At 37.8% G+C, this 14,249-nt stretch overlaps 2 protein-coding genes across 4 annotated transcripts in view; one reads left to right on the top strand and one right to left on the bottom strand.

The window, feature by feature from the left end:
• LOC107642698 overlaps positions 1-14,074 on the bottom strand; it is a 20,296-nt gene extending 6,222 nt beyond the window's left edge. The window contains exons 1-3 of one of the 3 annotated variants that reach the window (XR_002362326.1): positions 13,660-14,069; positions 12,826-13,441; positions 10,211-11,145 (exon numbers count right to left, since the gene is read on the bottom strand). Coding sequence is in view for 2 of the 3 variants with exons in the window: in XM_016346142.2 (XP_016201628.1) it covers positions 10,285-11,145; positions 12,826-13,380 (1,416 nt within the window). In the remaining variant the exon portion in view is untranslated. Of the gene's footprint in view, positions 1-9,957; positions 11,146-12,825; positions 13,442-13,659 lie in introns of those variants that run through there. The other 2 variants (XM_016346142.2, XM_016346141.2) reach the window with 2 other exon arrangements.
• Positions 2,119-4,323, top strand: LOC107642699 (protein SHORT-ROOT). Its single transcript, XM_016346144.2, has one exon. The coding sequence runs from the start codon at positions 2,493-2,495 to the stop codon at positions 3,993-3,995; it is 1,503 nt and encodes a 500-aa protein (XP_016201630.1). The 5' UTR covers positions 2,119-2,492; the 3' UTR covers positions 3,996-4,323.

Raw genomic sequence — 14,249 nt, 5'->3', positions numbered from 1 at the left:
GGTCTGTTGTAACTATAAGTAATGATTATAAGTATTATAATTTATTAATATTCTTTTTATTTCGTTCTAAATTTTTTATTTAGTAAGTACAACGTGATAAAATTTAATTGACCATTATTTAAAACTTGACCCGTGACTCCCATTCAATATAATATTTTTTTAAGGATATTTATCTATTAGATTTACAATATTTAATAATTATTAAATATAATTAATGGTTTAGAAGAGATTAATTTGCAAAAGTAAATGTTGCGACTATTGCAGGGACGTTGGTTACTGTTGTCAGGCTGTGTGACCTTAGGTCTCCTGCTGGATATCATATTGTCTTATATCAGGGAGGCGGGATTTGGACATGCAGTAGAGTTGAGGGATTTCATGTTTGACAATTTCTTGATCTCTGTATTTGTCGAGTGGTGGAGGCCTGAGACCCACAGCTTCCACCTTCCATGGGGTGAGGTCAGCATTACGCTTTAAGATGTTGCATGCCTAACATCTTTTATCTGGGCATTAAAGGTTGTATCAGAGACTTCCAGAAATACCAAAGACACCCCATGTGGGAGTGGGTTGAGGATTTACTTGGCGCTAGAGAAGCAGATTTTCAGTTTGAGAATGACCTGGTTGAGGAACATAGTTTCGCACATTTCAGCTGGGGCAGATATGAAAACACTCCATAAATACGCTAGGGCTACTTGATGATGTTTATTAGAGACTTTCTTTTCATGGACAAGTCAGCTACACTTGTTTCTTTAAGATGGTTACCATTGCTGATAAATTTTAATCATTGCAAATAATTGTAAAAAGATTTGATATATAATGATAAACCATATTTGATAATATATAAAACATACATTCACTGGAGTCAATTTACACTAATTTAAACTAAGCATACCTAAACCTAAACTACAAATCATAGCTTATCTCGGGTCCAACTTTGAAACATTGGGACATCTTCGTCTAGTGTACCCCTCTCTTCGACAAAGACTACATCTCTTCTTCTTTGTACGTTCTACAGCATCCATCTCATTCCGCAACCAAGTAGATATTGGCTTTTCTATTGCCTTCCGTTGCATGGAGGGGTTAGGCTTCAGCCGTGCACCATACCATGTAGGCTATATCTTCTCGTCCGGTATCAGCAGAAACTCCATCTCATAAAACTTGATAATAGAAACCATCTTATACATGGGGTCGACCAGGTGCCTCCACTCGATGCTTGCAGCTGCACATACCGCAGGTGTATGACGACAAAGATAATGCAAAGACTGAAATAATCCACAGTCGTATATACGCGCATTAAGTCAAACGCGATATGAAGTTTGACACCATCCTTCCATCGGCTCCACCATCATAATGGATAACTTTTATCACTGGCAAACTCACCATTCAATTGTTATGGCCTTAATTATGACTTTGACTATATTTCAAGTGTTGTGACCCACATTGAAATATTAATATCTTGAATACTGAGTCTAATCAGCGTTTGAATACATTTCGAATTATTTGTTTATTCACGTTACACGTATTTCGAATACACCTAAGATACGTCAGTCGTCATTACGCCATAGATCGGAGTCTAAATACTCGAGATATGCTAATTTTTAGATTCTCCATTCAGTATCTGCAATATGGTACGTGAAATATTTAAGTAATTACTCTATATTTTATGTATTTTCGTAAATTATATATTTATTTAATTTAAATAAAATAATCTTCAAATATGNAGAGGCTCGAACTCGCGACCTCTTAAATGAGTATGGAGAGACTATGCTATTTGAACTATAACTCATCGTAAAATTTTATACATTCTAAGTATTGAATACCTGATCAACTTAATGAGGTTATTTTATGGATATAATAACTTAATTAGTTATAATGTCCCACAAAGCAATATATAACACCTGCTTACAAAGTCTCCCCTTGACGTCTCATATTTCTGAGTCAATCCCTTCTTTCGATGGGCATATACATATTAGTATTTTGCTTTTGAAAAGAGAATCCAGTGTCTTCGTCCCAATAAAAAGAGAAAAATATTATGTGTCTATTATTGTATATATATATTTTTTTGATTAAAAATAATTTGAAAAATTATGGATATGAGTATAAATATATGATATTTTAGAAAAGAAAAGAAAAGCAAAGCAACCCCACTTCCGTTTCCGCCCCCCGCGCATCGATTGCGCAAAAAAGAGAAGAATTTAAAGTTTAAACGAGTCCATTATATTTTGTTTCACCCTTGAATTCTACTACAAGTAGGTTCTATGTATAACCCCTTTTTCCCCCACCTGAAATAAAGAGATAGAAGAGCAAAGGGGGTAAATAAGTAGCTAGAATCCGAATCCAAATCCAAATCGAAACAAGTAGTTGTATGATATGAATGAATAGGCAAAGTAGTGCAGAGAGTAGTGTTAGTTAAAAGGAGGATAGTATAGCTTGCGCAGTGAGACGCAACAAACCAAACAGAAAGCGCTCAAAAATATATTGATGTGGGGTGGGTCATGGATACATTGTTTAGAGTAGTGAGTTTTGAACAATACCAACAACAGCAACAAGTTGAGTTAGATCAGTCCCTCAACTCCACCACCACTACCACTACTTCCAGCAGCTCTAGATCCTCCCGACACAACTATCACCACTACCAACAACAACAACAAGACGAAGAATGCTTCAACTTTTTCATGGATGAAGAAGACCTCTCCTCGTCTTCTTCCAAGCACCACTACTATCCCTATCACTCTCAATCCCATCCCCACACTTCCACTCCTCCCGCCACCATCCTCACGCCCAACGACTTCTCCCACTCCTTCGACTTCAACCTCCAATTCTCATCAAACACCAAGTGGGCCACCGACATCCTCCTCGACGCCGCCCGTGCTCTTGCCGACAAGAACACCGCCCGTCTCCAGCACCTCATGTGGATGCTCAACGAGCTCAGCTCCCCTTACGGCGACACCGAACAGAAGCTCGCCGCCTACTTCCTTCAAGCGCTCTTCAGCCGCATGACGCATGCCGGTGATCGAACCTTCCGAACCTTAACCTCCGCCTCCGATAAGACCTGCTCCTTCGAATCAACCAGAAAGACGGTGCTCAAGTTCCAAGAGGTGTCTCCGTGGACGACCTTCGGACACGTGGCAGCCAATGGCGCAATCTTGGAAGCTTTGGAAGGTGAAACAAAGTTGCACATAGTTGATATCAGCAACACCTATTGCACTCAATGGCCAACGCTATTTGAGGCCTTGGCCACTCGCTCCGACGACACCCCGCACCTCAGGCTCACAACCGTCGTCGTAACAACTGCTCACGGCGGATCTGTCCCGGCGGCGCAGAGGGTCATGAAGGAGATAGGTGCCAGGATGGAGAAGTTCGCCAGGCTCATGGGAGTTCCGTTCAAGTTCAACGTCGTTCACCATTCCGGCGATCTCTCCCAGTTCGATTTCGGGGAATTGGACATCAGGGACGACGAGGCGCTGGCCGTTAACTGCGTCAACTCGTTGCACTCGATCGCCGCGGTTGGGAACCGCCGCGACGCGGTGATATCGTCGCTGAGAAGGCTTCAGCCCAGGATCGTGACGGTGGTGGAGGAAGAAGCCGATTTGGACGTTGGTTTGGAAGGATTCGAATTCGTGAAAGGGTTCCAAGAATGCTTGAGGTGGTTTAGGGTTTACTTTGAGGCGCTGGAGGAGAGTTTTCCGAGGACGAGTAACGAGAGGCTGATGCTGGAGAGGGCGGCGGGGAGGGCGATGGTGGACTTGGTCGCGTGCTCGGCGGAGGAATCGTCGGAGAGGAGGGAGACGGCGGCGAGATGGTCGCAGAGGATGCATGGATCGGGGTTCAATACGGCGTCATTTAGCGAGGAAGTGTGCGATGACGTTAGGGCGCTGCTGAGGAGGTACAAGGAAGGGTGGTCAATGGTACAGTGCTCGGATCACGGCGGAATGATGCTGTGGTGGAAGGAGCAGGCGGTGGTGTGGGCCAGTGCATGGAGGCCCAGCTTCACGTAGTGCTGATCGATCATCACTCTCTTCTTTTGGCACGTGGCTTCAGCTTTCTGGTTCGGTTCGGTTCGGTTAGGCTCCGTTGGGTTGGATTGGGAGGTTAGAGCGTTCTTTCAGTGATGGATTTTATTTTCTTTTCTTTTTGAGTTTGGTAAGTAAGACATGCAATAGGATTAGTTAGCAAAAAGCTGGGGTACGCTGGTGGGATCAACGGGGGAGTTTGCTTGTATTAAAAAAAAAAAGAATGAAGCAAATTGATTTTCATTATTAACTTTTTGTGATTATTTTTTGTTTTCTTTAGTTAAACTATTATGAAGGAAAGTTTATGGTCTCTGGCTCTCTGCATATATATGTGTATGAATCAATTGTTCAAAGTTATATGCTCATCTCGTTCTCGCAGGTATGCGTATCCTCATTTAACTGATACAGCACTCACTCACAATTTCATAAGGAGCATATGATCTATTAAAAATGTTTTCGGGCTCCAGAAAAGTTCCATAATATCATTTGATTGAACTTTTTAAATATATCCGAATCACTTTGTTCCTTTCATCCAAAATATCTTGTTAATTGCAGTTGAGTTACAGTTTAGGTTTTAGTCTTTTTGTATTTTCAGTTAAATTTGAAGTCCTATACTGTTCAGTTGTCCTTCTTTTATAATACTCACCAAAAATAATTCCTAACTTTATTATTTATTTCAAATATTGTCATAAAACAATTTCTCAAACATCATCACCTTTTAATTTATTCTAAAGTCTTGGTCCTTTACTCGATTCTCTTCTCTAATCCTCTTTGTTAAACTTGAGACCAAAATAAATTTATTTTTTGGTGACTATTGAGACCAAAATAATTAATTAAAATAATAATGACCTCCCAACTGTTGTCGGTTTATTGTTTTTAGTTTATATTATTTATTTAGTTTTTGTTTTAGAATTTTTTTTAAATAAATAAAATAAATATTTTATTTACTAAAATATACAATTTATAACATTTTTACCAAAATTCATTATATCTCTTATCTCGTTTATAATGTAGACGAAATAAAATTGCACATATCTCATTTACACTGTAAAGGAGATAAGGCACAATACGATATGGCTTTATCATATTTATACACGTAGTATGTAACGGTTTTATCTCGTTTACAGTGTAAAAGAGATACGTACAATTTTATTTCGTTGACACTGTAAATGAGATAAGACTAAACGCGACCTATATATACAATTTGTTTACAGCGTTCTTTGGATAGATTTTTCATTCATTTCTTCAACTTTCCTCTAATTTCTACCCTCTTCTAACCATATTATCGACTTACTCGACGAGTATGGCACGTGCAGATGCACATGATCCGAACATTAACCGACTGAACGCGACATGACACACGCGGAGGCAGCTAACTTTGAGGTTAGTGTCTTTTTTTTTTCTGTATATGTTAGAACATATATGTGTAACCGTACTTAGGGTACTTTTATAGAATTAATTAACAACACATTTGGTAGATGAATATATTGTTACGAAAGGTTGATATGATATAATTTTAGGTATTAGTTAAATTAAGTTTTTAAGTAAATATTATTCATTTTGTTTTTATTTAAAGTAAGTTGTTAGGTAGATATTAGGTGTAATTTAGTTATTAATTAATTAAGTTGTGTCTGTGCCTCATTTTTCTTTCTAACGAACAAATGCTGCAGCCTCTCGTAGGTGCATCGCACAATTGCTGGAATCAGTAAATAACGTGTACCCTTAAGAACTGCATTCATACATTTGGAGAAGTTCGTTGTCATGTATCCAAATCGATGATTGCCATCATAGTGTTGTAGCCAGATCTTTTTGTTAAACCTACCAGCCTAGTCTGTCATTTCTCGCGACAAATCTCTCAGGGCATCCATGTACTACTTGTACCCAGCCTGGTTTGGACTATAAGCAGCATTTATGAGATATCGCTTTTCCTCGACAGACTTAAAATGAGACATGAAGTTCACAGTCATGTATCTGACATAATAAACACGCTATTATCGGCTCTCAACCACTATTATCGGCTCTCAATGCAGCCTTGAAAGCCTGGAATCTATCAAAAATAGTTAACATGCCATCTTGTGGGATCACATATCGTCTAATATTGGTAAGGAAAAAAGACATGGACTTTGTGTTCTCAAACTCAACAATTGCAAATGACAGAGAAAGGATATTGCTGTTATCGTATTGTGCCACTACAATGAGCAAAACACCATCTTATTTACTATACAAATGCGTACCATTGACAGAGAAACGGCTTGCAATGCTTGAAATACTCCACACAGGCAAGGAAGGCCCAAAATACTTTATCAAATATGCTACAGTCACGCACCATAAGGTGATCATCATAGTACGATACAATTCTGAACTCACATATCGTTCTGGGACAACAACTCTACAGTGCTTGCAATAACCTTAACACCTTATTGTATGACTCCTCCCAATTACCATATATCTGTGCAATAGCTTTTTGCTTCGCAATCCAGATCTTTCTGTACGAGAGTTTGAAGTGATAGATTTTTCTAACTGCACCTTGTAGAACATGGATGCTGACGAATGGGTTGGTTTGTATCAACAACAGGATGATATTGCAGATGATCTTGGGACATGGTGGGTGTTAAATATTTGTGCACTCCTCTAACCCTACGCACCTCCCTAACGAAATAACACATACATGGTTGGCATTTAATCCAAATATAACAATAAAAAAATGAGAAATTACACCACGGTTAAACTTCAACTCACCAATATCTGAGATTCTGTCAGAGGACAACATGGAGACTTCAAGGGTAGGCTGTTGCATATTGCCGGCAGTGCACATAGTACTTTAATCGATCCGACTCCACAACTCGATACTCAACACTTCTGCGAATGCTATGATTCTTCACACCCTGCATTATTGCATCTCTGCTTCTGAACCTGTGGCCAACCGAAACTCCATACCACCGTCTAAGTTGTAATCGTCTTCACCCGTATTGAAAAATGGAGTTTTCTTGTGCATCGCGTCCAGATCCAATGCCTGATAATGACCGAGTACAACTGATAAGGCCGGAATTGGGTGTGGGACGGGCATAAGATACTGAACTGATGGCTCAATCGGCGTCTCTGATACAAATTCCTCCTCCTCATCATCTTTGGAAGAACCACTGTCGTTGTTATGCGCAATACTCCTCATCGGAGTCCTCACCATCAATGTCCATGTCTTCCGTTGGACTAGTAATGTGTGGCGGTGGTGGTGCGAGATGAGGGTCGTCCTGCACAAAATCCAACTGGCCAGATCCACCGCCTCCGACATCACCTACTTCCGCAGAAAGCTCCATCACTTGTTCCACCAAGATTCTCCTGTGGATGTCAAACATGATGCGCACATGCTCATTGCCATAGAATCAAATTAGACGAAACCAAAAAACTCCATTTTCTATCGGTACTAGCAATCGATGCCCCACCATTCCGATCTCTTTTCTCCCGCTACCACCAATGCTACCCAATATCAGACTTTTCAGCTCTGACAAAGAACTTACTTGCCATGTACGCAACAGAATGGAATTTTTTCACTCAAATATCACATCAGTATCACTGTTTCTCATATGGCAATTGGGATATACACTTACAACCACATATCCACTATTACTAGACATTTTGGCTTATTTTTTGGAAGAAAAACGAAAGAGAAGAAGTAAAATATTTGTGAAGAACATAAAGGCTTGCACATCTTTTTATAGCTACTAAAAAGTTGTCGGAACGTATCTTGTTTACATTGTAAACGTCATATATATTCATGTATATCATTTACAATCTAAACGAAATATATATATCTACTCTGTTGAGTCTTATCTTATTTATAGTGTAAACGAGATACAAGTATTCTTATTTCGTTTACGTTGTAAACCAGATAAGAGATACGATAGATTTTGGTAAAAATGCTACAAATGGTATATTTTGATAAATAAAATATTTTTTATTTATTTAAAAAATCATTTGTTTTGTCATAATTAAAAACATAGAAATCGTTACTGTAAAAACAGTAACTTAGTTTTCGCATGCCAAAATAATTATTAGACGTCATCACAATTCAACAATTTAGAATGAAGCTCAAGCATATTGACTAAGTTCATGTAGGGTGGTAGTTGATCGTTGGAAAATATATTATCCAATCAGATTTGACCGGAGGCGAGCTTCATTTGCATAATTGTTTTGTTTTTATCATTATAAAGTAACCATCAAGCTACACCTAATTAAGATGGACAATGATCTGATCGATAATCTTGTATCTAATATTAAAATTATATAAGATCATTAATAGTAGTTAGCCTTACCCTATCAAATAATCTTTTATATGCCCAACACAAATGGTTCCAAAAAGAAATAGGGTTTGGTATTTTTGGCGTATGGAGATGATATCACCTTTAAGCATATTCATTCATTTATATAGTTTAATAAATAATAAAGATCATCATGGGATTTAATGACTAAGTAAATGTTCATCTGGTCATCCATAAAAGGATGTATAAAAAAAAAAAAAAATGAAACCAAAGAAGTGCATAAAAGAAGGTCTTTATCTAGTTTATGGGCAATAGAATCTTAGGACGGCCACCAAGTTGGGTTAATGGTTGTGGAATCTCATTAAAAGGTGTAAAGTCATTAGCGGGTTAAGGGGTTTTATTTTAGTGGCCAGCACGCTGTCTTTGAAATGGTCTTCTTCTATTTCATCTCTCTTTCTTTTATATATAATTTCCTCCCATGATGTATCCTCATTTTATATCATTGTTGTATAGAAACAGAATAGTCATGTTTGTATCCTTTCAAATAAATGTCAATTTAAATACTTGTTAAATTAATAAAATAAAAAGGAATATATGAAGAATTGCGTGCTTTTTTATATGACACACGTTTTAGCTTTAGCTTGATTAGGGCCCCACAAGACCCTGAGGTCTTTGATGGAGGGGTAAAGATAAGGGGAGAGGGGGGGCTCATATAAGAGGCTCCTTTTTCCCATGAAAGCTAATAAATTGTAAGTACATAAACAATGAAAAGGAAATAATATGAATAGTGGGTTCATCTTTTTAGGGTTGCATATCTTGAAGTTCTGATGAGACTTGCCCCCTCCACGTTAACACATCCACTCTTGCACTCTTTTACAACTTTTCCACCTCCTGATTTTTAAACATTTATAGTTGCTTTCTTTTGGTGTTTTTAAAAGGGAGTTTGATGCTGGCCCATACCTTCTTCTGCTGGTTTAAGCTTTAGTATCCTTTTCTATATCAGTGACAACGACCAGCTTATGCCTTTATATTTTTATGGGACCAGGGACAACAAACAAAGCTAACTCCAATGTATAATTTCATTCATTTCCAACCAATTCTATACTTCAGCATCTTTGCCTCTACCTCCCTCTTGTATTGTTTAATAATACGTTTTAGAAAGGAAAGAGAGAAAAAAGAATTCCTCTTTCCAATTTCATTTAATTAAAATATTATAGTTTGCTAATTCTAACAGGATTGAATGATCAAGAAATAAAATAAGGATCAAGCTTGCTAGTTGCTATTGATAAATGGTTTTGTGATGTCTTGGGGTCTTGCATTGGGCCTATCGTGGTGGCTGTAAGCATTATGCAATTGAAGAGCCCACATTATGTGGGCTAAGAAAATGGGCTCAATATTACTTTTAGCTAGCTAGTAAGTAGTAAATAGTAATGTCTCGAATTTAACCAATTTGAACTGGTCTAGTGGTTATTTCAGTAGTCAGCTTAAGTAAGTGTCGGAATTTCGAATTTCATTTTATGGATAACTCTACTTCACACCCCTCAATTGATTAAAGCTTTATCTCTAGTCTATGGATAACTCTACTTCACACCCCTCAATTGATTAAAGCTTTATCTCTAGTCTCCTCTTTTTCTCTTTTCTTACCCTAATATTCATAACACACTTATGTTAAACCAATTTAGCACAAAAGATTGGACAAGAAAAAGTCAGCATAAAGTATACTATACACATAAAAGAATAATTTGCACAAAGTATTACACAATGCCATGGCACAAATCGATCAACAATGACGGGTTATTAGTAAAGAAAAATACCAATCAACTGGATAATCTTTCTCAATATACAAATATGCTCCCTCAGATTAAACTCAACATACCCTAAACTAAGACTGTGTTATGCAGGTTGAAGTATCTGTGTCCGATTCTTGGGAATTGGTGTGTCAACTTGACATGCAACTTCGTAAGATATATATATGTATTGAGATTTGAGACTATATATATGACTGGAAATGTACAAAGCTACATAAATAATTTGAGTCCGGTCCAACCCTGAGGCAGTCTCCATTTTCTATGCCAGTAAATAGACACTCTTGACCACAATGGGAACTCAAAAGTGTACTCCAGAGGCTGATCAACAGGTCCTGCTACCACCAAAGGCAGCCACACATATCTTGAATCCCTTAAGTCAGCCGGGTTCCATCGATCGGCCATGAATATAAATAAACCTTGGAACCCGGGTTGAGGAAGCACAAAAGTGCTCTGAGCAAAGAATGTTGTAAGCCGAAACATGTTGTTTCCCACAATGCATGGATTTCCTATTGTTTCCCAAGGCCCCAATACTGAATCAGCTGCATGAGCCAGTGCCTCGTTAGGGGCCCAACCTGTGCAGCCTGATGTGATCATGTAGTATGTGCCCCGATGCTTGAATAGAGCTGGTGCTTCTCGGTGCTGTCCCACGAGAATCCTTCTCATGGTAGGTGTCACATTGAGATAATCTTCGGTTAGGGGACCAATGTGCAGTTCACTATTGTCTTCAGAGGAGTAGATTAGATATGCCACACCATCTTCATCTTTGAATACTGTCATATCCCTGCTTTCACATCCATGGGGCCTTTGGCTACCAAGATAATCAAAAGGACCATCAGGTGTATCGCTGATGGCTACACCAACAGCTGCTTTGGTGTAGTTGCCATCATCAACATGCATCCACATCACATATTTTCTGGTCTTCTCATTATAGATTACTTTCGGCCTCTCAAGCACATTAGACTTGTGCAGATCATGGGTCTCATCTGTTTCCTCTGCTGCCAATACAATTCCTTCATGTTTCCAGGTCCATAAATCCTTTGAAGAATAACAACCAACTCCAATGATGTCCACCTGATAGAGATAGAGATAAGGGCTAGAGTCATGTAAATCAAATAGTAGTAAATATGCAACATTGACTGAAGACAAGTACCTCTCCTCTGACAACTGGAAGGTCAGTAAACTAATACTATAACCACATGATAAATAGTTTTTACTTTTTACATCTAAATGCACCCATAGATGGCAGAGCATGGTGATGTAAGAAAAGTTCACTACATGTCCATAATAGAAGGAGAAAAAAGGGAAAGCAAACTCCTCTTGATGCAAAAAATATGATCTATATTGATATCTACTTGAGCATATTCAAAACATATTGGCTATTGTTTGCACCTTAGTTCATGTTAATAATAAGAAAATCAAACAAACTAATTGAATTCAGGCACAAGTTTTTCCTCAGCCACAGCGCTATACCACTTCAGAACTAACTAGTTGAGAAGACGTGTCTGTCAATTAGTAGGGCAGATTTTGAGAGATGCAAAATATTTTCCTTGACTTCTACTACCAATAAAGCCTCTGCTGGTTAAAAGAAGGTAGGGTAAAGTATATTTTTTTTTCCCGAAATTTGGCAAAAGTTTTAAAATATTTTTAAGTTTTATTTTGTTCCAATTTTGTCTCAAAAGTTTTCGATTTGTATCAAATATATTCTCGACAGCTAAAGTTTCAAAAAATTTAAGACCAATTCAACAATAATGTATGACAATTTTGTTTGATTTGCTTATATTGAAGGTTGTTCTTGTGTAATTGTTATAGAATTGGTTCTAAATTTTTTGAAACAATAAAACTTAAGAGATACTTTTAAAATTTTTGCCAAATTTTAAGGACAAAAAGCATATTTTTCCCTAGAAGGTAATAAGTAATAACACCATGCTGAAGGCAACAAGTCTGGCCTCTTTTTGTCTTTTGTGTGTGTGAAATATAAGACCATGTAAACCTCAGACATTGGACAACTTAGGTGAAGAAATTTTCTAGGATGATCATCATAGCAGAGGCCCTTATATCAATTGGAAGTAAAAACTTCTTGTTCAGTATTACAAACTAATAGTCAGTGAAAAGGGCTAGGCATAGAACCTATGCAATCTCAGTTGTGACAGAAGGCTTCAACATCTCGGAAAAGGGACCATCTAAGTTCTGTCACCATACTTAAAAGGGATCAAAGTCTGTTAGGCTTCTATCTCTTGTGATGACATTGTTTTTAACTAAATGCTTAATATGTTAATATTTGCATCGAAATGGAATGGTCTCTTACATTTGCTAATATTGTCAGTTGACAAAATTGAAAGGGCATCATCCACTTTTGGTAGATTAACAACAAAACAGAAGTCTTATGCCAAAATAAGCATATCAAGTACCAAATAAGACCATTGAAACAAGTACCATGTCTACTCATTTATTGATAATACTGTATGAGAATGTCCAGAACCTAAGATGCAAAAGTTACTTGGAATGGATTTAGAATACAGCCCTCAGACAATAATCTAACAAGTTATATATGCATGTATATGAAGCAGCAGTCATTTTCTGCTTATTTGGAAATCTTGTCATTTATCTTTTTGCCAAAAAAAAAATACTAAAGAGGAAACCAAGTTAACATTGCAATTTGTAGAAAAATGCTAGCCACTTCAACTACCATAAAGAAATTGAACCACAAGGGCAACCATTAACTTTGATTAAAACAGAAGTTCACTAAATTACCCGAGCAGGTCCTTCCTTGTGAACATGGTAGGTGGGCCCATCTTTATATTCACCATACCAATAATATGTCCTTGATCCTTTATCATAAAGAATGCCCCCTCCATGGGCTTGGATAGGATTTCCATCAGTATCCAACCAAATTCTCCCAGGGTAGTAGTAATTACTATCATTCCCAGCAGCCTGATTTGGATCTAGAGCTATCTTATGACCCGGAAAAAATACGTGTCTAAGTTGGGAATTTTCATCCAAGAATTCATCAACCAATGTGGTTTTCCGTTTAGGTCTGCGCTTCGCCGCCCGAGGGGACCTCTTTCCCCTTGGTGGGGGAATCTGAACATCTTCATCTTCCAATTGTTGAAGTTCCCGGAATTGGGGATGATGAGTCACATGCAATTGAGACAATCTGCCATCTCTATCTTCATGAAGAATATAAGAATACAAATGAAGCAAAAGAAGGCATCCTATCAAACTCCATAACACAGCAGGCGTAGAACACCTGCTCCAAGAATTACAGCACAGGTTTGTTGATTTCCTGTATTTACTCCTTGTCCTCATTTTCTCTTCCTCTTAATCTTGGGGATTATGCTGCAATTAACAAAATGCAACCTATGGAAACCTGATAACAGTAACCAAGTACAACACACCAACATTTAAACTACATGTCAGGAAAATTGAAAGCACTATGCTACTATTTCATTACCCTAGTCGATGCCTAAATATGGGAAATCAGAGTTGTACTGCAAAATTTGCAATTGCACCTCATATTTTAGATCCAGTCACTGAGAAAGGCATCAATGATAGAAAGCAACTAATTAGGAAGAAGAGTGAGCTGACCTGGAGCTATGAAATGAGCACAAGTTTCCGACATGCGGTTCTGTTGGTGGTGGTTTCTCAGCAGTTTTGGATCTGGGGATGTGTGAGATTTGTGAAATATGATACTGATTTTGCAACCAAAGAAGTTGTTTCTTAATCTCTGCAACTGACTCACTCACTGGATGCCTTTTGGTACCCACCACGGACACAGACAGGCCTAGAACAAAGAGGTTTGTTTCATTTTTTCTTTGCCTTCAATTCAAGCATTATATTCGGCAGTCAAACGTAGTAACAGTGTTAGTTCGTTGGTCGTGTTTCTCAATTCACATGAGCATTCACATAGATAGAAAGACACTTTTACTGTGCATTCATTTACTGTTGGTTATCCAGTAACAATGTGACAGTTAGCGACGATAAAGTACTGTACTATTCACATGGAGTAGGAGATTATTTGTTCAACTATTATTGTGTGCATCAATCATCATAATTGATTGGAATGTTGACTTCCACCCACCATGTCTCACTTTTTAAATGCGCAAAAATGTATACCGTCTCTTGGTATTACTATTAACAAAAATAAATAAATAATACTTAAGTAGTTAAGTGGAATA

Source organism: Arachis ipaensis, chromosome B05 (genome assembly GCF_000816755.2).
Source record: "Arachis ipaensis cultivar K30076 chromosome B05, Araip1.1, whole genome shotgun sequence".
Lineage (NCBI taxonomy): Eukaryota > Viridiplantae > Streptophyta > Magnoliopsida > Fabales > Fabaceae > Arachis > Arachis ipaensis.
Note: the sequence above shows the minus strand (reverse complement) of the source record. Positions and strands in the feature narration are given on the sequence as shown.

Excerpts from the sequence above, each read along its gene's own strand:
- LOC107642699 (XM_016346144.2), top strand. The coding sequence starts at position 2,493 with ATGGATACATTGTTTAGAGTAGTGAGTTTTGAACAATACCAACAACAG.